The 24176-nt window shown below is 47.2% G+C and overlaps 1 protein-coding gene across 2 annotated transcripts in view; it reads right to left on the bottom strand.

Moving 5' to 3' along the window:
• KIRREL3 (kirre like nephrin family adhesion molecule 3) overlaps nucleotides 1–24176 on the bottom strand; it is a 708943-nt gene that overhangs the window by 86236 nt on the left and 598531 nt on the right. For both annotated transcript variants that reach the window (XM_034754766.1, XM_034754765.1), the window contains exon 8: nucleotides 1257–1405. In XM_034754766.1, coding sequence (XP_034610657.1) covers nucleotides 1257–1405 — 149 coding nt within the window. The remainder of the gene's footprint in view (nucleotides 1–1256; nucleotides 1406–24176) is intronic.

Below are 24176 nucleotides of genomic sequence, written 5' to 3' on the forward strand. Positions count from 1 at the left end.
TTTGGCTTGCATTCCTTCCCCCCTTATTAACATTAATTGTGTTGAATATCTCGTCACCATTAACCCTTAGAGTGAAGACTCAAACAAAACAAGCATTAAACACCTCAGCCTTTTTCATGTCATCAGTTATTAGCTAAGTAATTAGCTTCCCTGCTAAGTAGTCGTTATCTTTCATTTGCTCCCATTATATTTAAAGAACCTCTTCTTATTGCCCTTCATGTCCCTTGCTAGGTGTAACTCATTTTGTGCCTTAACCTTTCTGATTTTGTCCCCACGTGCTCGTGCTATTCTTTTGTATTCTGCATTAGCAAATTTGTCCATGTTTCCACTTTTTGTGTGATTCCTTTTTGATTGTCAGGCCACTAAAGAGTTCCTGATGCAGACATATTGGCCCCTTCCTAGTCTTCCTAGTGTTCTTTTGCACTGGCATAGTTTTCCGCTGTGTCTTTAACACGGTCACCTCGAGGAACTCTCCTGAATTTCTTTTTCCCTTGGGTTTTCTTCCCATGATTTGCTCAAGTTCACAAGGAGCTTTAATCCATCTCTGAATTGTACAGGTTAGCTGCTCAGCTGTGCCTGAACTCTGCTCGGTGCATCTTTAGAGGAGGATGGGTATAGGTGGATTTCTACCACCTTCCCACCCCCGATCTTGGGAGCGACCAGCAGCTGCTGTAACTTGTTGCAAAAAGAGTCCCTAGAGGCTGTTCAACTGGTCCAGGATTGCAGGAACACATCCCCCCGACCCTCCAGTATGCTCCAAGAGGGGCATCAGCAGATCGTGCAAAGTTGGCTGTGCTACCCGGTGTCGTACTGTGTTGCCTACATGGGCAGCAGCCAACCAGCATGATTAATAAATACATCTCTCTGACAAGCCAGGAGAGTCAGGACTAGAAACCTGGTTCTACAGCCCCAGGAAAAGAGACCTCTGCCTGTACCCCATGTAACAGTAGCCACTGGGTCCATTCAATTAGAGGTAAGAAAATAATCTGCACAGTCAACAATTCAGCACAGTGTTAACAAAACCCTTAATAGCTAAATCACGAAGGAAGCCCCGTTTTCTCTGACTCCAGGCTGCGATTACCAAGGCCATCTAGCAGATTGGGATTTCCAATTCACATTATTTTTAGGCAACTTTGAAACTCCCAAAACTGGTTGCAAAATTAACCAATGTGGGGGTGCGCTTTGGAGCGGATTTTAAGCTGTTCCTTTGGGGCTAGTCTCTGTTCCTGAGGATGCAGAAGCAGAGAAGAACTTACAGTAGACATCCACCGTCCTGCTGATGTTGGTACTGCCCAAAGCATTGGTCACCTCACAGGATACTGGCTCAAAGAAGAAGGTGTGGTCCACAATGGTCTCATAGGAGTCACCCGATGCTTCCTTTATAACTTGACCTTTTTTTGCCCATCTGTAGAATAAAAAAATAGCAGGGCTGTCTTATTCTGGCAGATCTCATAGAGACACCAGGTGGGTGAGGTCAGCGATCTTTTATTGGACCAACTTCTGGTGGGGAGAGAGACAAGCTTTGGAGCTGCACAGAGCTCTTCTTCAGGTCTCCTGAGTTCTGTGTAGCTCATAAGCTTGTCTCTTGCACCAACCGAAGCTGGTCCAATAAAAGACCTTACCTCACCCACCTTGTCTCTCATATTAGAGACCAACATGGCTACAACAACACTGCAAACAACAATGAAAAACCTCACAAAGTATCAGTTCCTCTACCCCCAGTCATGTCTTCTGCTAAATAAGAAGAGCTGACCTTTATAGGCCATTTTTCATGTCACAAGATCCCAAAAGCCGGTACAAGAGCATGCTTCTCTCAGCACTTAAATGCAACTGTCCCAAAGACTGAAGCAGCTGTTGCATTATGCATCAATTTAGGAGAGGAAGGTGAGAAGAATTTGGTATCCAGTTTAAATGGCTGGAGGGATTTTAGGTAGCAGAAAGGGCCATGCTTTCTGTGGTGAAAGCCAGAGGAATGACACCAGAGATGGAACGGGGATTCTAATTTCCTGAGTCAGGATATCAGGGTTAACACACATAAAGGTCCACAGAATCTTGAATGCTCACAAGTAGTCAGGACATTGAATCCTTCAAGCTTAAATACAACCAATATTTTAGCAGTAAATGTTGGTGAACATATTGTTCACCGCACGCACCCAGACCGACGGAGAAATATTTCCATCGATAATAATCGAAATGTACAGACAGGCAAAGTAAGAAACATGCTGAGTGAGAACCTATTTGAGTTGGTTTTAAGGATATTTACTTTGCATGTTTTCACGTGACGTTGACAGTTGTGTTTTAATGGCCATAGAGATTTAACTTTTTGAATCTCAACATCTATTGTCGTTAAATAATTAGTCTGACCCCTCTATCGTTTGACTTCTCATAATTCTCCGCAGCTATGGACATTTAAATGGACAGAAATGAAGAAAGATGCTTAAAGATAAACATTGACGTCACCCATCGAAATGATAAACAATGAAAATGGAATCTGCCGAGCCTCATTATATTTTACATCTGGGAGGGGGCACCCCCCGAGACCCCATTGTCCCCTAGCACCAGGCTGGGGTATTGAATCTGGACTGACAGAGAGGAGTAAGAGATCCCAACCTCCGTTCCCTGCTGAGATGCCAACTCACATCCTGGGATTTCCCTGGAAGTGTCTCGTGCAGTTACTGCTCTGGATAAACCTGTATAGCATGTGAAAGCCAACAGCAGCGACAGACAATCTGCATCTGACTAGCCAAAGGGCTGCTCATTCAGGGCCTAAGCCAAAACCCACTGAAATGGGTGGAAAGACTCCGACTGACTGCAGTGGCCTTGGGATCGCTCTGCTATTGACAAAGCCAGACTGGATTTGGGTACCATACCTGTAATACCAGTGGGGCCCCACAAGGAGTTTTACCACCTGGCTGCCGCTAAGCCTTTACACTCCAGCCACGCCACTGAGTACCACAGCCCCTACGTTTCTGCCAGTGACACCGGGCTGCCAACAGGTGCAATGGAAATCCAGCAGCAATGGATACGGTTGATGGAGAACCCCTCCTCCCAGGCACAGAACAGTCCAAGTCCAACACAGAAGTTCAGGAGTTTCCATCCTCAGCTGAGTCTGTGTCTGTTACCAGGACTGCGGGCTGCAGCAGAGGACAATAGCCCTGGCCTCTGCCTGTTCTCAAAGCATTTCCCGCAGGCAGAAGTGGCCAGCCCACACCTCCCTCCCCGCTCTGGGTTCACGGGGCTCCCCTGCCTTTTCAGCTTTGGAGTTGAGGGCCTGTCTGCAGTAGGGATTTTAGCACCATCATGGTTACAATCCCCACCCACCCCAACATAAATGTGCTGCACTGGTGCAAAGCAGGACTTGCACCACTGCGATTTGCCCAGGTTTCAAACCAGCGCTGTGCACCGAGTCCTAAGATGGTCATGTCTGAGCAAGGATGTAGACTGGTGGGTCGGGAGAAAAATCCAGATCGGTGGCTAGCGACTGCAGACCTTAGCAGTTGGTTGCTTGCTGCTTGTGTCTCACAATACAGAACACCCTTTTGCAGAAGAACATCCTGTGTTTGGACATGATCATACTCAGCATGTAAGGCACCCTAAGGGTTGAGTTCCAAGAACAGCCATTAATCTCTAGCTTTCATCAGCACCACACTGACCCTTCATTCCTTGCCAAAAGGAATGCATCCCAGTCCATCGTCTGCTGTCCCATACTACTGAGCAGCCCATGCATTACTGCCTGCCACGCGTGCTGATTTAAACCATTGCTCTGCGTCCCAGCAAACATCTCGGTGCTCCTTTATTGGGGCAGACTCCTCCGGGGAAGTTTTGCAGTGAGAAACACCTTCTACTTGGATGCAAACGGCTTCAAATTTGCAAACACCGAAGAGTCAGCGGTGGAGAAAGCTGCTAACCAATCTCTGGGGGATAGGACCATCTGTACCACTGGCTCCTGCAAAGTCAGCCTGTAAGGTTCATGCCTCTATTAACTGAATCCACGCTGCGTTAGCTGAACCTTTCTGTCTCCTAAGTTAATTTAAGATAGCAAAGTTTTTAAAGGCACCCAGTACTATGGCATAGAGGCACCAATTAGATTTGTTAGACAAGTGTGTGTGTGTGCGCGTAGCAAGATGTTTCAGTTTGTGTGCTTTTGGCATACTGTAATGCACAAACCATCAGGGCCACAGGTGAAGTGAGTTTGGTGGTCTCAGTTTTGTAATCTCTAGTAAATATTTGCCCATATTGCGGCACCAGAGCAGAGTTGTCAGGTCTGCAGGCATGAGATGCACCCGCATGTTGCAGAGTAGGACCGGGGGCCCTTGAAGAGGTTTGTGCCAGAACTGGAGCAGCAGAGGCTGGTATGCAGGTCAGGAACGCGGTGCATTGGCAGAGCTGGACTGGAATAGTAAGGCATGTGGCACATCAGGAACGCAGTGCATTGGCAGAGCTGGTGGCGGGTGGTGGGGATGTTTGTACAATGCCAATCAATGCGATCAGTCTTTCAATATCAAAAACACTACCCCCCCCCCTTTTTTTTAATCAAAGGGAACTTTATCCCTTTAAGGCAGTTGAAATAACATTACACTGAAAAGCCAAGCTGGCATTTGCTACACTGCAACTTGCAAATTGTCTTTGAGGACAAGCTGTCAACTCAGCACTTGAATTAAGCTGCTGTTTGCCAAACAATGAGCAAGAGTGACCTAATAGGGCACCATCTGGCAACCTGCCACTCGGGGGCTGTTGAGAAAGTGAGTGGGGGAAGGGGGTGGGGGAGCCTGTCAGGGTGTCTGAAACTCCAGCGGCTCGTCAGCGGCAGGGAAAGTAATAAACACCCAACACCAAAAAGTTAAATCAAAGGCAGTGAGAATCCTCCCATGAGTCTCAACTCTCATTATCTCTGGGGGACCCACCTCTCATCCACTCAGACAGGGGAGGGAGAAAAGATGCCTTCTCCCTGTGTCCCAACCCGGGTGCTGGTAAATAGCAGTGCCATGACCAGCCCCACCCTGCTCCAACAGCTGACTGTGCAATCACCTGAGATTCTGCAGCCGCTTCTGTACTAGGAGCCTGTGCTTGGAGCATGGGCAGCTGATCTTCCCTTCCAAGTCCTCTCCCCTTGCACCTCTCTGCTGTCCCCTCCCCCCCACTCCATTCGAGTCCTTCTCTTAGGGGTTGTTGGCTTTGCTTCCTCTCTTTCTTTCTGTCCTCCCAGCCAGGCTGGCCAAAGCTTGTCCCTTCTTCCTCGATGGCATTTCTAGCATCTGCATCTCCCTGTCCCCACGGCTCAGACCCAGACAGCGACATTATAACAACAGCAACAATGGATCGTACAGCAAGTCGAGGGCGGATGGAGAACCGCACTAGGAGCAACCCTGATATTCCAGACCACATCACTGCCATGGCCAGGCGGCTCAGGTAGCTCCCCGCCCCACCTTGCAGGCAGCAATGCACCTTCTGAATACTCACAAGGGGCCAAATCCTGAAGTCCTTTCTCAGGCAGAGCCCCCCATAACTTCTCATGGCAGTGCCCACAGCTCCAGTGGAAGTCAGTGGGAGCTGCAGGGTCTGAGCACCTTGGACAGCCCAGCCCGAGTGGGAATGAAGCGAGAACCTGAGATGAATTGCTGAGTGTTACAGCCCTGGAGGAGCTCCCCTCCACGACGCTCACCTGCTGATCGGACTCAAGTGTTGGGTCCCAGGTGGTCTTGGCTTGCGGGGGCTGGGCAGGCGTTAGGCCCTGTCTGTGGGCCTGCAGGTGCAGGCCCTTTGTCTGACACTCCTCCTGGCAGTAGAGACCCCCTAGGCTCGAAACTAGTGCTGGCTCCCCAGCTGCTGTGGCATGCTCCAACGTTCCAATGAAGCTGGGGACCCTCTGATTTGCTGTTTCCCTCTTTGGGAGCTTTGTGACAGTGTAGGCGAGTAACACACACTCTGGGAAGGAATTTCTAAACGCACACACTTTACACACAGAGAAAGCACGAGAGAGATACAGATCTCTGGAAAAATAACAAAACACCTGCATGTGAGACTCTGCCTCAGTTTCCTCCCTCTTCCTGAAAGCCCTGTGGATCTTAGTGTCTTCCAGAGTCCTGGCCTCTTGTGTGCACCCCTCTCCTCTTGCCCAGTCTTGTTTTCTGGTTCTGTTCAAGCACACACAGATGCCCTCTTGCTTATAAGCACAGTTCTGGTCATGAGTCCCAGTGGCAGACCTCATCCCCCCGCCGTGCTGCAGTCATTTGCACAACCCGCTTAGTTTGGGAGGTAGGGGTGGAGCCAAAAAGAGACATTACCAGTTAATATCCTTCCAAGGAGTCTCCATTGTCCTGAAGGGGCAAGATTCTTCAATTGTTAATGTCTGTCCCATCCAGGGCCACACATCCTGGGGCCTGATCCTGTCCCCTTAACACAAGATGTATGATGCAAGGAGGCAGTGAAAGACAACCACAAGAGCATGAATGTACAGAATTCATACAATCCAGGTGGAATTCACAAGTTCCCATGGACGGATCCCAGAGCATCACATTGGGATTGGGTGTGTCTTGCACTGGCAGCCCGCTCAGCAGGGGGGGGGGGGTCATGTGGCCTTCACTCCTGTGGGGGCTTTTACTGGGTGGGGACTGGAGATGTTTTGGCAGAATTGCTGAAGGAGTGTCCACTGACCACCTGTGCATGGTTAAGTGAACCTCATTGAACCAGGATGGATGACCTTGGAGGTTTCACACACCGTCTGATGACACAAGCATTTTGAAAGAGTTATTAGCAGTACAAACGTGAGCCTATTTGTATGCACTTACTTGCTCTCTTACCTCATTTATCTTCATGCCTCTAACAGATGCTGACTGGCCACTTGAGTTTCTCTGCCCTGCTGGGTTAGGGGTTTTTCAAATCAACTTCCCCCCTCCCTCCTTCACTAATTAATCAAGTGACTTTGCTTTTATTTCTGCGGCTGTGTTTAGGGTGTTAATAAGCAAAGCCCCTCATCTCTTTAGGATGAAATCAGCTCCTTGCTAGATAAGGAAGAAGAATACCAGCCCTTTGCCCTGCTAGAGCTCACCATCTTCCTCAACATCTCAATATGATGGAGAATCGTTAATTAATTAGCACAGGTCACTATTATCTTCAATGCTATACCGCTGGGGAAACTGCAGCGACTTACCAAAGATCATACAGCAAGTCACTGCCAGCGCTGGGAACAGAGCCCACAAGGCCTGACTCCCATTCCCCTGTGGTAACCATAATACTACACCCCCACCTGATACCAGTGAGGGATTCAGAGGAGTCAAAGATCAGGCCTCCCTGCTTCCCACCTCTCCAGTTGTTGCCCTCCTCTCTCTTTTCAAAGCTCTTGGAGCACCCCATCCATTCGTGTTGCCCTGACTCCCTTTCTCCTCTCCTGGATTCTCTGCAACCACAGCTTCTGCTTTGTCCACTCCACTGAGCCTGCTCTTACCAAGGTCACTAAAGTCATCCCCCAGGGTCTCTTTTCCTTCTTCATCCTCCTTGGCCTCTACAACATGTTCAGAACAGCCAGTTACTCCATCCTTCCTGAGTCTCTCCCCCCGGGTGTCTACATCTCTATGCTGGGCTGCCTCTCCAGCTGCTCCTCAGGGGTCGCTGTTCCATGTCCCATTGGACACTGGCTATTTTCTGTGTGTTTGGGGGTGCGGGATGGAGGAGATGGGAGAGGAGGGGGAAACTGCATGACCTCGTATTCACTGATGCACAGTTTGATGGCTAAAGCTGGTGGCAGGTCCTTGAAACCCACCTAGCAGGCTCAGTAATTTTGGAAAATCTGCCACTTATTTTGATGCGAGATGGAGGCTGAGGTCCTCTGCAAATTTACCCTACAGTCTCCTTCTATCCTTCTATCCTGCTATCCTCTTATACTTTCATGCTGCTTTCCTTCCATTATATACTTCTCCTCCCCACCTTCCCTTCAACCTGGGGAAGGGGGTAACAGGTGAAGAGCTGGAAGCCATACAATGAAAAGCCTAACTTAATTCATTCCTCTCCATGCAATTAAGAAGCTGTGGGGGCTGAGTGCCTAACTGTGCAGGAAGTCCCATGTTTGATTATTAAGTTAGATGAAAGCGTTTCATGAGGACTAAGAAACTGGCAGGCATGGAAGTTCATTGCCAGGCTGCACCCTACCTAAAATGCATGTCTGCAAGCCTAGGAAGAAAGGACCCTTGAATCCACCCAACTATTACAGTGTAATTACACTGTAAAGAAAGTGCCAACAGACTCAATCAATGTGGGGAGGTGTACTGAGAGATCTAGCTCTGGCCAAGAAGGGATTAATGGAGTCTTGAAGGTTCAAGCAGTTTTCATAGATGATATCGGATGACGTAAGTGAGTGCACCTGTGGTGAAATCCTAGCCCCACTGAAGTCAATGGAAGTTCTGGTATCCAGGTCTCCCCATGAATACTATGCACAGCTCTGCACGGGAAGAGAGAGCTCAGAGTCCACTTTGCACAAGACTGTGCACTCAGCCCCTCACCTGTTTCTGTCCCCGGCCACTCACTCAGGTGCCAACCAGTGACACCCTCCTCCCCACATAGCATTATCCAAGTCCCAAGCCTTAAAATCAGATTGCACTTGTAGAGTAGAAAAACAGACATAAAGCCACAAGATACATGGCATTTAAAGACAGACACACCTTAGACTCCCCTGCTATAAATACAACAAGGAGGGCCACGAGCTTGAGTTACAGGATACTGACACTACTGGGGTATGGCTGAAGAAGTCCTTTCAGTGAGTCACAGCTCAAGGACCACCTTACAGCTCAGGGTCCCACAAAGATGTCACATGTCCCAAACTGGTTTTCCTCTCAGCCAAAGTTCCTCCACCCCCCACTGATCTGTGTGTGGGGACCCTTACCCATGCAGAGCCTCAGGGAGGTCAGTATGGCTGAGGAATCTATCGATCGGTTTTATACTGCTGCCCATCACTGTAGGGTCTGAGCACCTTTCATGTAAAATCAATAGCAACAGTCCCTAGTGGACTCATTTCCTGGTGTGGTCCTGAAGCTACACGAGAGCTTATTCAGAGAGAGCATTTCTGACCCAGATGTAAACAGGAGACATAGGAATTCTCACAAGCATGGTGGTTCTTGAGACTAAGCAAGTCCAGACAAATTCAGATAAGAATCTGATCTATAGGACACTTGCCTGAACAAAAGTGAGGTTTTTCCAACTCTGATCTTCTGCCCCCACATTCATTTTGGGCTCCTCGTGTCACCAATACAACTCTATTACTTGTAACTCTTCTGCATGCTTAGCAGTGTCCCTTGTGGAGCTGTCAGAATAACTCTTCACTTGTCTGCTGGATGCTGTCTCTTTCTTGCTATAATTACTGGTTCATCATTGTCCATAAAGGAGAACATCTGCTGGCACTCCCACTGCAGCTGTCTTCTGAGGGCTTTTCTTCCTCCAGCGACTGCTCCAGGAGAGGCTGGTATATATTTGTGATGTCTTCTCTGATTGTAATTCACCAAGGCTTTGTGTAGCTCTCTGTGTTCAGTTGACATAAGTCCTCATTTCCCCCCCATTTATCCTGTTGTTCAAAAACCCCAAATCCTCACCATAGCAGAAATCACCCACACCCACCCACCCACAATACCAGTATTGGCAAACTGGAAATATTTTGCAGTTTTGCCTTAAATATTTCTGTTCTATTCAGGTACCTTTAGGGCCCTCATCACCAGACCATCTCACAATCATTAATGGATTTTTAACCAGATGAAATTCAATGATGATAAATGCAAAGTAATGCCCATTAGAAAACAATCCCAACTATACATATAAAATGATGGGGTCTAAATTAGCTGTTACCACTCAAGAAAGAAATCTTGGCGTCATTGTGGATAGTTCTTTGAAAACATCCACTCCATGTGCAGCGGCAGTCAAAAAAGCTCACAGAATGTTGGGAATCATTAGGAAAGGGATAGGTAATAAGATAGAGGTAATATGATATTTTCTATATAAATCCATGGTATGCCCACATCTTGAATACTGTGTGCAGATGTGGTCACCCCATCTTAAAAAAAAAAGATATATTGGAATTAGAAAAAGTGGAGAAAAGGGCAAAAATTATTAGAGGTATGGAATGGCTTCCATATGAGAAGAGATTAATAAGGCTTGGACTTTTCATCTTGGAAAAGAGATGACTAAGGGGGGATATGATAGAGGTCTATAAATTTATGACTGGTGTGGAGAATGTAAATAAGGAAGTGTTATTTACTCCTTCTCATAACACAAGAATTAGGGGTCACCAAATAAAATTAATAGGCAGAGGTTTAAATCAAACCAAAGGAAGTATTTCTTCACACCACACACAGTCAACCTGTGGAACTCTTTGCCAGAGGATGTTGTGAAGGCCAAGACTATAACTGGGTTCAAAAAAGAACTAGAGAAGTTCCTTGAGAATAGGTCCATCAGTGGCTATTAGCCTGGATGGGCAGGGATGCAAAACCATGCTCTGAAGTGTCCCTAGCCTTTGTTTGCCAGAAGCTGGGAATGGGCGACAGGAGATCGATCACTTGATTACCTGTTCTGTTCATTGTCTCTGAAGCACCTGGTGTTGGCCTCTGTCAGAAGACAAAAATACTCTGCTAGATGGACCATTGGTCTGACCCAGTATGACCGTTCTTATGTTCTAATGTCACCTCTGTGAGGGAGTGAAACATTATCCTGATTTAATAGGTGCAGACTAAGGTACTGAGTAAATTAAGTCATAAGACTTAATTTGCAATGGGATATGGGAGCTAAATGGAAAAAGTGGGGTAAAGCTGGGTGCTTTGGAACCAGGCAGATGTCTGCATATTGGAGGGGTCTGAATGTGTGAGGTGTGAATGAATTTGGTGAGCTCCACATTACAAAGGAAGAGACCCAACTTCGTACCCCCAAGACATGATGAGAGGTGTAAGGGAGTGCAGCTGCTAACTAGGAATCCAACAGGACCATAAAGCTACACAATATCTTCTCAGGCAGGCAGGCAACCTTCTAAAATGGTGCAGATGCTGCTCCAGCCCATTGCTTGAATGCTCCTCGGTGCCTAGGCTTGCAGGTTGTGGGCATGGACAGTTCACCTGACTGACCGGTGGTCCAACCTTTGGCAGTGGTGTGAGCAGTATGCTAGTGTAACCCACACACTTCCTGGGTGTGGTGCTCTGTCCCATCTAGTGGCACTGAGACCACTTAGAGAGAGATTAATGAGTCTGCTACAGCCTTAGCTAACGGCCATGCGGCTTTTAGCTCATGCGGTAGAGGCTCATGCACTAAGCTGCAGAGGCCCCAGATTTGATCCCATCCGTTGACAACCGGGGTTTTTTCAATGTTGCACTAGCTTTGGGGCATCTCTGCAGGCCACATACAGATATATGTGCTCTTCAAAATGGCATCCTCCATACAGCGTGATCTCCAACATATAGCGTTCAGGGGCCGGATAGAATCGTCTCACAGGTTGGCTCCAACCCACAGGCGCCAGTTGGACCACCCATTAATAAAGCAATTTTATAATCTACCACTGAAATGCAGCCTCCTCTGGGGTGTAACCAAGCTGTTCCTGAACAGCAAAAGAAACACAGGATGAGAGACATATATAATAGATACTGCAGAGGCTGGCAGAAAATGATAGTTCAAGATGGAGTTTGTCCAGGACACCAGAGTTCATACCCCGTCTCCTGGGAAAAATAAAATGGGTCCCTAGTGCACACAAGAAGTACGGCTCTTGGTCTGATGAGAATAAAACCCCACAATGGATGGCCCTCCAATAACCCATGCTATCTTGCTAGGGCCCCCCAACACCCACTACTGAATCACCAGTCTGTTACTTTAGACTGGCTTCCCCCATCCAGTTACTGGAGCCTGTCTGTCCTTCTAAGCTTGGGGGTTCAGCAGGAGGCTATGTACACAGTTATTTTACATTTTTGTGAATAATGGTTTATTTATATCTAGTTTTGAGGCTACAAGACTAAGAGCCAAAGCCCAAATCCTGAGAACTCAAGAGACACAGACTGTGAGCAATGTATTTCCATCATGAAAAGCAAGAAGCTGGGGTGTGATATGATGCAGGGCCTCTCTGTTGAGTGATCTCCCAGGGGTCATATGGCTGACAGACTGGACTAGACTCCGGATAGTGCTACAGCAGGGCAGAAATTGTTACAAAAACGTGGCCATCATTCCATTCAAGATGGAAAACTTCAGCAAGGTATTCAAGAAACCCTATCTCATAGCCCCATCTCGTGGTGGGGTTTCGTGTGGGTAAGGGCCAGAATGCACTGATGGAGGTGAGAGAGATTACACGAGTCCGATCCACACATAAAACTAGAGAGATAAGAGTGCTTCTGAAGAGCACCGAACCTTGTTGCTACTGCACCTGGAATATTGCTCAGTTTCAGAAGGATGTAGAAAAAAGAGCAGCCAAAATGACACACAGATTAGAGGCTAAATCATATGAGAAGAGACTAAGGGACGTAAATTTATATAGTCTAGAAAAGACCCTGGGCAACACGATCGCAATCTATAAATACCTTCAATGTAAAACTATAAATGAAAGGAGGGAATGGTCCATAATCTCAGAAGATGGTAGGACAAGGAGTATTGGCCTGACACCAAGGGAGGATATAATGAAGCTGGCTAGATATTAGGCAGAAGTTCTTAACTGCAAGAGCAATTGTGACAGTGGAATAGACTCCCAAGGGAGATGGCCGAGGCACCATCGCTGCAGACGTTCACTAGCAGGTTAGAGGAGATGCTCGCATGAATGATGGAAGGAGATAGTCTTGCAGAAAAGCAGGGAGTTGGGTTGGAGGGCTCAGACAACTTTTTCTGACCCAGATTAGGTAGGTAGGTAGGGGAAAGGAAAGACCTGAAGTTACAGATTCGTTCCCTCTTCTGCTCTGGAGGATGTAACCAGCAGCAGCACATGAGGGATAAGGGGGAAAGAATTTGCCCTCAGACAAAATATTTCTGAAGAGGGAACAACTGATCAAAAATCAGGTGATGCACATGCAGGTATAGTTCCATATAAGGCTGCAAGATTGGAGGCCTTTCTGGAAGATGCTTTAGTCAAACAAGTTATTGGGCTCAATACAGAGGTAACTGGGTGAAATGCTCTGGTCTGTGGTATGCTGGAGGACAGACTAGATGATCTAATGGCATTTTTGAATCTGTTGGTAACCACTGATGTGAGGGGCTACAAGGGCTTTGCAAAGAACTAAACCAGTTCCCAAGAGGTGGCTGACTCACCTGAGTAGCATCCTCCTCTCAGGAAATCTGTTCATGCAAAGCAGACTGAATAAAGGTGACGAAGGGAGCAGGTTTGGTAACCACAAAGGACTCTGAACAAAACTTAAACTAAACCCAAACATCATCTCAGCCGCACTTTATGTTTTATCATTTATAATAGTTAATAAAAGGTGAATAAATCACTGATAGGTGTTATAAGCATGTTACAGGCATGACTAGTCTGTGTCAAAGATGACTATGAGCACATCAGTAGAAGGTGTTATAGGTGCCTACGAGCCATGGGTATAAACGACCGGTTGGACCTTTTAATAATCTATAGCAGCTGACTAACCATTTATTAACATATATTAATAATGTATTCATCATTTATAAACTATTTATAAATGGAACCTTAATGGAAAGTGTGACCGTAATTTTTTAGGAAATTCAAAACAATTTGACCAAATTTTTCACGCACTTTTACACACCGGGATTCTGGGTTTTCAGACCCAGAGGTTTTGAACATGCCTCTAAAGCAGACCAACATCTTTATCTGAAGCAGACCTGAACTCCAGATCTTTCACAGATCATCTGTTACTAATAATATGCCATTCAGGAGCAGGATCTCCCACAGTATTCTTGACAGCAAGTTAAAGAAGCATGGGCCGGATGAATGGACTATAAGGTGGATAGAAAGCTGGCTAGATGGTCGGGCTCAACAGGTAGTGATCAATGGCTCCATGTCTAGTTGGCAGCCGGTATCAAGCGGAGGGCCCCAGGGGTTGGTCCTGGGGCCGGTTTTATTCAACATCTTCATTAATGATCTGGAGGATGGCGTGGACTGCACCCTCAGCAAGTTTGCAGATGACACTAAACTGGGAGGAGTGGTAGATACGCTGGAGGGTAGGGACAGGATACAGAGGGACCTAGACAAATTAAAGGATTGGGCCAAAAGAAACCTGATGAGGTTCAACAAGGACAAGTGCAGAGTCCTGCACTTAGGATAGAAGAATCCCTGTTACAGACTAGGGACCGAATGGCTAGGAAGCAGTTCTGCAGAAAAGGACCTAGGGGTTACAGTGGACAAGAAGCTGGATATGAGTCAACAGTGTGCCCTTGTTGCCAAGAAGGCTAACGGCATTTTGGGCTGTATAAGTAGGGACATTGCCAGCAGATCGAGGGACAAGATCGTTCCCCTCTATTCAACACTGGTGAGGCCTCATCTAGAGTACTGTGTCCAGTTTTGGGCCCCACACTACAAGAAGGATGTGGAAAAATTGGAAAGAGTCCAGCAGAGAGCAACAAAAATGATTAGGGGACTGGAGCACATGACTTATGTGGAGAGGCTGAGGGAACTGAGATTGTTTAGTCTGCTGAAGAGAAGAATGAGGGGGGATTTGATAGCTGCTTTCAACTACCTGAAAGGGGTTCCAAAGAGAATGGATCTAGACTGTTCTCAGTGGTGGCAGATGACAGAACAAGGAGTAATGGTCTCAAGTTGCAGTTGGGGAGGTTTAGGCTGGATATTAGGGAAAACTTTTTCACTAGGAGGGTGGTGAAGCACTGGAATGGGTTACCTAGGGAGGTGGTGGAATCTCCTTCCTTAGAGGTTTTTAAAGTCAGGCTTGACAAAATCCTGGCTGGGATGATTTAGTTGGGAATTGGTCCTGCTTTGAGCAGGGGGTTGGACTAGATGACCTCCTGAGGTCCCTTCCAACCCTAATATTCTATGATTATATGACTGGGCATGGAAGGTGTAGGGGCGTGGACTCACCCCTGCAGCACCTCCTGCTGGTGACTTCCAGGAATTAGCTCGTTCCAGCTCCAGAGCGCCCTCTGCAGGCCGGTGATCCACCTGTCCTCTGGCCCCTGTGTCCCTCCCTGGACCCTGGTGCTCTTTTACCTGGGGTGCTGCCCCCTAGCAGTAACCCCTCAGTCTTAGGGTCTCCCCTCCCCGGTGAACCCCCACCCACTATTCCCACCTCACCTCAGTATAAGGCGACTGCCAGTCATCGTCTAGCCCCACGCCCTGGGGCAGACTGCAGTATCAGCCTACTCATCACTGGCAAGGAGAGTTTGGACCTGCTGCCTTGGCCTACCTCTGGGCTGCCCTCTGCAACCCCTAGTACCCGTTGGCCTTCTGCTAGGCCGCAGCCTGAGGCTTTCCAGGCTGGAGCTCCCCAGCTCCTCAGCCTTTCCCCAACCCTGCTCCACTCAGGTACTCTGTCTCTAGCTCCCTGCAGCCAGGCCCCTCTCTCTCTGAATGCAGAGAGAGACTGAGTCCTTGCTCCTGGCTCCCAGCCTTTATAGGGCCAGCTGGGCCCTGGTTGGGGCATGGCCCAGCTGTGGCTGCTTCCCCATTCAGCCCAGCATTCAGAGCTGCAGTCCTCTTTAAGGGCTGATTTCAAGCCCTTCAGGGCAAGAGCGGGTGACCACCCCGCTACAGAAGGATATGGACGATCTCTGAAAAACAGGCTGTATCTGGAAGGTAGAAACACGGGCAGAGCTAAACGAACAGAATGTATTTCTGTGTCATGATGCAAAACGTGACACCAGCTAATGTTTACACATTTTGGGAGCAGTGATTAATTTAGCATTAGTTTTCACATTTCCCCCCAAATTCACAGTCATTTCCATGATGTTTTCCAAGTTCCGAAGAAATTTCATAAAACCGCACACACATTTTGCCTTTTTGTTAAGAGACAATGAGGCTGATCGAGAGTCCAACAAACCGAAATTGATTTTAGTGGGCTTTGGGTTAGGCCCTGTGTAAATGTATGCCTCACTTCCATACTTGCCAATGAAAACGGCTTTTTGCTGTTGCAAAAAAGGGGGTCATTAGGTAAGATGACAGTGTGGTTTTAACCTGAGTGAAAGAAACCCACCTCTCATCTCTGGTGAAAATGGCCAAGGCAAGGGTAGGAAGAACAGCCTAGTGGGTCAATTACGTCATTTGCTCAGGGTCCCGCAGAAAGTCTCCAATCGAACCCAATTCACTAGATGTGCATTTCCCTCCCCCTCCAGGTTGAATTTCATTTTGTTATTTTCCTGTCCACATTTCTAACCTCTTTCAGCCCCTCTGCAGTTATTTTCTCTGTCCTCCCTGTGGCATGCAGCATCTCCCAATTCAGTATCTTCTGCAAATTTAATTGGCCCGCATGATGGAGGAAAACAAGTTCCAAGCAGGAAACAGATTTTCAGTTCCAAGCTTCAAAGGGGTTATTACAGACAGCAAGGAGAAAACAATGATTAAAAAAATATGAAAAATACCTTTGCTGGGTCCTTTTAAGTATTAAACACTTATAAATAAGGAGAAAAAAGAACTACAAGCAGATATTCTCCAGAGAAGTAGCATTTTTCTGGGTGAACTGATTACTTTCCAGCTAAAAGTGCAAGCAAACAACGCCCCCACTGCCCCCATTCTGGGAGATGTTTGCTTGTGAATAAAGGCTTTTTAAAACATGTCACTTCTGTTTCTGCAGCCTGGTCTGATATTTAAAGGGAATGTAACATGGAGCATGACATCCCAAAGGGCTGAACTCCGGGCTCACAGGAAGAGCACATTCCAAATCCAGCATGAGGAGTCTTTGCTTTCTTCCGTGTGTTTTAACGCTAAGATCCTTGGAGACTCAAGAGGTCTGCATGCACAGAACCGGCATAGCCTAGGTAGATGCAATGCATGGTCACTTGTCAATGTGCCTCAAGCCTAGGGTGACCGGATGCCCCTATTTTATAGGGACACTCACGATATTCGGGGCTTTGTCTTATTATCCCCCTACCCCCATTCTGATTTTTCACACTTGCTCTCTATTCACCCTGGAAGGTCTACTTGTAAGGGCAGGAGAGATGTGTGATCATAGAATATCAGGGTTGGAAGGGACCTCAGATGATCATCTAGCCCAACCCCCTGTTCAAAGCAGGACCAATCCCCAGACAGATTTTTGCCCCAGATCCCTAAATGGCCCCCTTGAGCATTGAGCTCACAACCCTGGGTTTAGCAGGCCAATGTTCAAACCACTGAGCTATCCCTCCCCCCGTGATCTCCATGACCCAACAAGCTCTCGGCCTCTCTGGCAACGAAGGGAGAAATCAACATGATTACAGTGGTGGTTTTCTTTACTGTGGGCACTGGCCCTGGACTGAGAGCCAACAAGCAACTTCACAGCGGCCCCCAAACAGTTACTGAAAGGTGCCAGCGTTTGGTTAGGACTAACCCGGGCAGGAATCAGACTGGTGTGCTAATGGCAAGGGTGTGCCATGAACAATTGCCCTGAGCACAGCCACAAGAAATCCCAGAGCAGGTGCTTAGCAGAGACATCTGTGCAGAAGTTACAAATGCACATGGTGAAAGGGTGGGATGGAATCCAGGATTTTCTCCTCCCAAAACACATGCGTAATCCAGCATACCAGGCCTTGCCCTCTACTAGTAGAGAACAGCGAGACAAACACAAGAGACAAGAAGGATGTGGAAAAATTGGAAAGAGTCCAGCGGAGGGCAACAAAAATGATTAGGGGACTGGAGCACATGACTTATGAGGAGAGGCTGAGGGAACTGGGATTGTTTAGTCTGCAGAAGAGAAGAATGAGGGGGGATTTGATAGCTGCTTTCAACTACCTGAAAGGGGTTCCAAAGAGGATAGACCTAGACTGTTCTCAGTGGTAGCAGATGACAGAACAAGGAGTAACGGTCTCAAGTTGCAGTGGGGGAGGTTTAGGCTGGATATTAGGGAAAACGTTTTCACTAGGAGGGTGGTGAAGCACTGGAATGGGTTACCTAGGGAGGTGGTGGAATCTCCTTCCTTAGAGGTTTTTAAGTTTAGGCTTGACAAAGCCCTGGCTGGGATTGGTCCTGCTTTGAGCAGGGGTTGGACTAGATGACCTCCTGAGGTCCCTTCCAACTCTGATATTCTATGATTCCACTGCATTGTGTGCTACGTTGTCTGTCTCGCCAGCACTGAGCTCAAGGCTGAATTCTGAGTTATATACAGGAGGCTGTCAGACCTTGCGTTCATCACAAGGTGGCAGCACTTTGACCATCCCTCGTGATTATTACATCACGCAATGCTGGGGAACCTGCTAACGATGGGTAGGGGAGCAATGAGGTTTTTGGACTGGTGAGTCTTGGGGGCAGAGCTAGCTCCGACCCTCTCATTCCTCATTGGAAGGGCCAGGGGAGAGGGTGAAGCTGGGGAATGTTTCCTGCACACGGCTATCTTTGTCTGCTCCAGTGGCTGGGCTGGGAGCGCACAGGCTGCGGGGGGGTTCTCCTGAGCTGGGGAGTGGCTGGTGCCTTCCCCTCTGATCTCTCGGGACCCACTTCTGAGGTCTCCCATGTGGCTCCTCTTTGCTTCTGGGCATCCCAGAGCCCCGCCCATCCCAAAGATCAGGAGCCCACCCCCACCATGATGAGGCCTGTTTTAGGGCTTCAGCGAGTGCTGGTGATGGGGCCGGGGCCAGGGCAAGGCAGAGGCCACAGACCACCCCACGGATCCAGGCACCCTATGCAAAGCATCCTCCCCTCCATCACCAGTGCACGCTGGGGGCTAAGCTGCTTCGATGGAGTTTATACCCCATCCAGTGGCGTCTTCCCGTTGCTACTCAAACGTCTTATCTTTTCCCCTCATACACAGAGCAAAACCAGTAGGGCCAGACCCTCAGCGGGGATAAATGGGCACAGATCGACTGATTTCAATGGAATGACATAGATTTATCCCAGCTGGCCCTGGTGTTTTTTGGTTTAAGTGACTTTCATTTCAGACTCAGGAAAATAACAAGGAAAAAAGTACAAATACAATGTCTCTATCATACCCCCCTTAACCCACCATTCTGCCCCTGAGACACAAACTGGTAGCCCTCCCGTGTAGCAGGGAGGGAGACAGCGCACAGAAACAGAACGGTGTCTCTCCTTCCCATCACCTAGCTACATACTCCATAGACCTGGGGCCTGGCTCTTCTCTCACCTACACCAGTTTGGCCCCCGTGTAAACCTACTGAGTTAAATGGAATCACTCTGGATTTACACCAGTGCCAGCGAGAGGAGAATCAGGCCTCCTAAGCTTCACATGAATCAGCATCCTACCAGCAAAAGACTGCATCAGTCTTTACCAGTGGTTCCCAAACTTTTACAGCCTGTGAACCCCTTTCACTAAAATGTCAAGTCTCGCGAACCCCCTCCTAAAAATGAATATTTCCAGGGATTTTCTCCTTTACCTGAATATAAATTATAAAAGCGGTTATCTTGGAAATATAAAATTTGTTTTTATGACATGCTTATTACACACTATTTATTATTATTTATCATTACAGTATTTTTATTACATTATGAAAACGGCAACTCTCTTCCAAGATCTCACTTTCATAGCTTGTATCACTTTGAATAAGCCTGTTATAAGACAAGGCTCATATGTTTCATCAAGGAGTATCAGATGTGAAACAGCATGAAGATATTTAAGAAGCCAACTCAGAGTTCCTCCTACACAAGTATTCAGGTCTTGAGCAGTCCAGGCAAACAACGCACGTTACAACAAAGCTTAAACTTGTTCTTCATAATAATTTTAAAAACAATACTAGCTGCCTATTTAATTTTAAAAAAAGCAAAAAATATTCACCTCCCTTTCCATTTCTTATAAGGAGTCTTGCAGTTTAAATCTCCTCAGTGTGATCGATATGCTTGCTTTGATCTGCTTAGCTCTTGGAAGTCCAGGGGCTCCGGACTGCTGGCCCCGTGCCGGGGTCCCTAGGGTCAGCTCTGTCCACCATTAGGGATTTTTTTCCCCGAGAACCCCCTGTAACATTTCGTGAACCCCCAGGGGTTCACGAAACCCAGTTTGGGAACCACTGGTCTTTACCAATCCCAGAGTGGGGCAGGCCCTTACTATTGGGAAAGTCTAAACAAATGTTGCTGAGTCAGAAAAAAATGAAGCATTTACTCTATGTGGAAGACAGATTGATTGATCTGCATCGTCACAGACAAACAGATAGATAGCACCTCTTTCATGCTCCAGATGCCTTTGGCATAAGCTATACATACAATCACATTACAAAAAAGTTAAACAAGACCATTTTGTTCCTCCTAGCTACTCCAGCGTTAACATCTGCTCCCCTCTGGTGAGCCCTCAGGGCTGGAAGAGCCTAGAACTGCTTCCAAAGGGGGAGTTATATAGCAATTTGAGTCCACCGTTTCAAGTCAGCAATGCAATGTCCATTTAAAGTGCTGCCAATCAGAACCCGTGACCCCAATCCCTCAGGAAAGCTCTGTTTACATTGACCTAAGTCTGTCCAGCCTAAACTTATTTGTGTGTATCAACAATCTTTAAATTTTTCATTGTTGCATCCATTATTCAGCACCATAGATTTTAGTCAGATGCTTGTTTTTAGCTTGGGAAGCCACGATCAATACGCCTGGCAGCTCTGTCTGCTAGACTGAGCGGCTGAGATCACACGGCATGGGCATATCACCACATGTCACTAGAGCTGGGTGTTTTCCCAACTCGAATCAGGATCAAAAGTCAAAATCTCAAAAATTGGCATGAACTGAAAATCCAAAACCAATTTCAGTTGGGTCAATCAAACATTTACTTTGGATTACTTCAAAGCATTTCTTTAGAATTTTGACCTTATTTATCTATTTATTTCAGGGCAGGTGGAAGGTCCGGGGCTCCGTGGGTGGCTCTTACCAGGGTCCAGCATCTGGCCTGGCCAGGGGGTGGTGCTTAGGGGGAAGAGGAGAAGCAGGGGGTGGGGCCCCAGGAAAGAGGAAAGGCAGGACCACAGAGGAGGGCAGGGCTCCTGCATGTGTCCTGCTTTTGCCTTTTGAAAAGGTGATCACCCCAAACCTCATGTGCATCACAGCCATTCCCTGAATATTTGTGAGAACAAAAACCTGCATGAACGTTCACAGGCAAGTGAACAAAAAGGGCCATAACCAGGTTTCCAAGTCAAATTTAGTGAACATGTTCGTAAATACATCCCTCTATCTATCTCCCACAGAATACAAAAGCAGGCCAGATACCTGAAGATGCTAATTATTATTATTATTAGGTTATTCTATATATTGCAAGGATACTACGGGGTTTTTAGTAATTCTCTGGGCCTGGCAACTTCTCACTGATGCAACTCCTATTATTTCCGAGTATCTGAAGTCATGCTAAGCCATTCCCTTTTCCCCTGCTTTAAACCTACAAGTTTCTGAATCACCTCTTAATTTCTCGGCATTTGGGAGCTCATCCTGGATAACTCGAAACCAAATGCTTTAATACTCTGGCTTTATTTTTAAAAAATCTAGGAAAGATTTTTTTTCAAGGACACTTCTTCTGTTTTCTGTTCTCTACCTGTACCACTGAAGCTCGGTTTCTGTCCAACTTCATCCCAGCTCCCCCCTCCAGTCAGCGATCCCTTAACGAAAATGAGTTCTAATTGGTACTGTTTTGTAATTGCTCCTTCCAGAGGCGCCCGCTCCATCAACTACTAGCTGGCAATTGCATCAATTATATTGATTTCAGTTTGTTGTCATCAATACTGCACCGCAGAGAAATGCAAAACTTAGTCCAGGCCTGTCTCTCTGATCGGCTGACATTGCTTAAGCAGGAGCTAAAGTCACTTTAAAGCTGTCTCCTTGTTCGGGCCCCAAAGGTTACTTTTGGAGTTTGAGGCTGGGCAGGCTAGACAATAATTGATCAATGTACAATTTCTGAAACCAAAATAAAGGGCAGTTTGCACTCATGCAAGCATATAAAGACTAAAATTACCTAGGGCCTGATCTGAAGCTTATAGATTTTAAGGCACAGAATCTCGCCTACACACTGCTGTAATAGACCCCTAACCTCTGGCTGAGTTACTGAAAGACCCAAATCATGGTTTAAAGACTTCAAGCAACCGAGAATCCACCATTTACTCTACTTCAAACCAGCAAGTGACCTGTGCCCTACACTGCAAAGGAAGGTAAAAACTCCCCTGGGTCTCTGTCAATCTGACCAGGGGGAAAACTCCTTCCGGACCTCAAATATGGCGATCAGTTAGACCCTAAGCATGTGGGCAAGACCCACCAGGCAGACACCGTGGAAAGAATTCTCTGTAATAACTCGGAGCCCTCCCCATCTAGTGTCCCATCTCTGGCCATTGGAGATATTGGCTAATAACAGTTGTGGATGGGCCATATGCCATTGTAGGCAACCTCATCATACCATCCCCTCCATGAATTTATCAAGCTCAGTCTTAAAGCAAATGGAAGTCAGTGGAAAATCTGCTAATCTGAAGACAGTGAGCACTTATCATCCCATGAAGTGACTTGCCTGAGTAAGGATCACAGCAGGCAACTGGGTGTCAGGATTCTGGGTTCTAGTCCCAGTTCTGTCCTGTCTCACTTTGGGTGAAATTCACCCCTCTGCAAAGGCAGGGTTACCTGGGCCTCTGCAAGAGGGTGAATTCACCCCACTGAACGTCTCCCTGCTTCAGTGCAGTCCTCTGTAAAACGGGGCAATAGCACTTCCCAGCTTGAACAACTAATGCGTGTGAGGCACTGAAGTCATTGGTGAGAGGGGACATTAGCAGAGTTAATTACTTTTACTGGGGCAGTGCCTGTGGCTTGCATTGTGCAGCAAGCTATACACACATGCTGCCCACATACTCTATAGGCACAACCGTTGTGGTGAAGGGCGGGCACGAGAGCTATATCTCCTCACTCTCCTGCGGTGGGGCTGATTCCTCCACGAGTTACCACCAGCCTTTTACCATGTGGCTGGGTGATGGCTGCTAGCTTGGCCAACCCAGCAAGGCTTGAACCAGAGACCTCCCGAGCTAAACGTTGTTACGGCTTGAGCTAGACCTCCGAGGCTAGGGAGCTGTAACAACTCGCACCCTCTGTGGATCGGGTGCAGACCACACATGCACCAGTAGGCTGCACACTTCCTCCGGAGAAAGGAAGCTCATCCTGAACCTTTGAAGCCTCTAGACGTTCCAGTCCTGGCTGAGCCCCCACATACGTCACAGCCGCCTTTTTTGGCCAACAGCCCCAAGATAGACCCCCCGCTAGAATGGCCATTCTGATTAAGCATTTTCCAGCGAAGTGGAATGCGCTGTGATTGGTAATTAACAATACAAAATAAAACCCTGGCTTGCTGTATAAATTGTGTTTACTCAGAAGGATGGAAAACGAATAAATATTTTGTTGGCCACATTTTAATTGCTTAATGAAAGTACAGAGAACATCCCGTTCTCTGGCCGTTGATTGCTACAAATTGAGTGTAGAATGCATTTGTTGATTTATTACCAGCAATAATTTCAATTATTAACATTGTGATGTGAAAGTCCTTCCTCCCCAGATGAAGAGGTGAGCGCTTCATCTAAATGTAATAACTCCCAGCACCAGCCATCAGCAGGACTTGAACGTGGGACATTCTGTAACACAGCATAGCCCTCTGCTACTACAGCTGAAGGACGACTAGAGATATAAAGGAATATCAACACTGTGCTGTCTAACTCTTTACACCAACAGTAACAGTAAACTATTATCCTCTATGACGACTAGTGACCGGAGGGAGACATGACACACACACACACACACACACACACACACACACTTTACAAGCACTGCTTCTAAAACACCCAGGCTTGCTAGAGTGACCGGTTCTAATCCATGTGGAAGAGTTCAACCCTGAAGCCTTCCCAGGGTCCCCCAAGGATCATGCAGTTTATATCACTGTGGTCTTTCATTTTTGGCCTTAGAAACCTCACAGTGCAAGAAATGGTGACAGACTGGGTTTGAACCAATCCCACCCCAGCAGCTCAGCTCTTTGAAGGCATATCATTATTAGTCATTCACAGCAGAGATGCTGATAACTTTCTAGGGGTAACAACCTGAACCACAGAGTATCAGCAGGGTTTGGAACCCAGCACCAAAAGCACTGACCTCTCTCATGCGAACCAAAGGAGCAACTCCATTAACAGGTAGCAGT

Source organism: Trachemys scripta, chromosome 21 (genome assembly GCF_013100865.1).
Source record: "Trachemys scripta elegans isolate TJP31775 chromosome 21, CAS_Tse_1.0, whole genome shotgun sequence".
In the NCBI taxonomy this organism is placed as follows: domain Eukaryota; kingdom Metazoa; phylum Chordata; order Testudines; family Emydidae; genus Trachemys; species Trachemys scripta.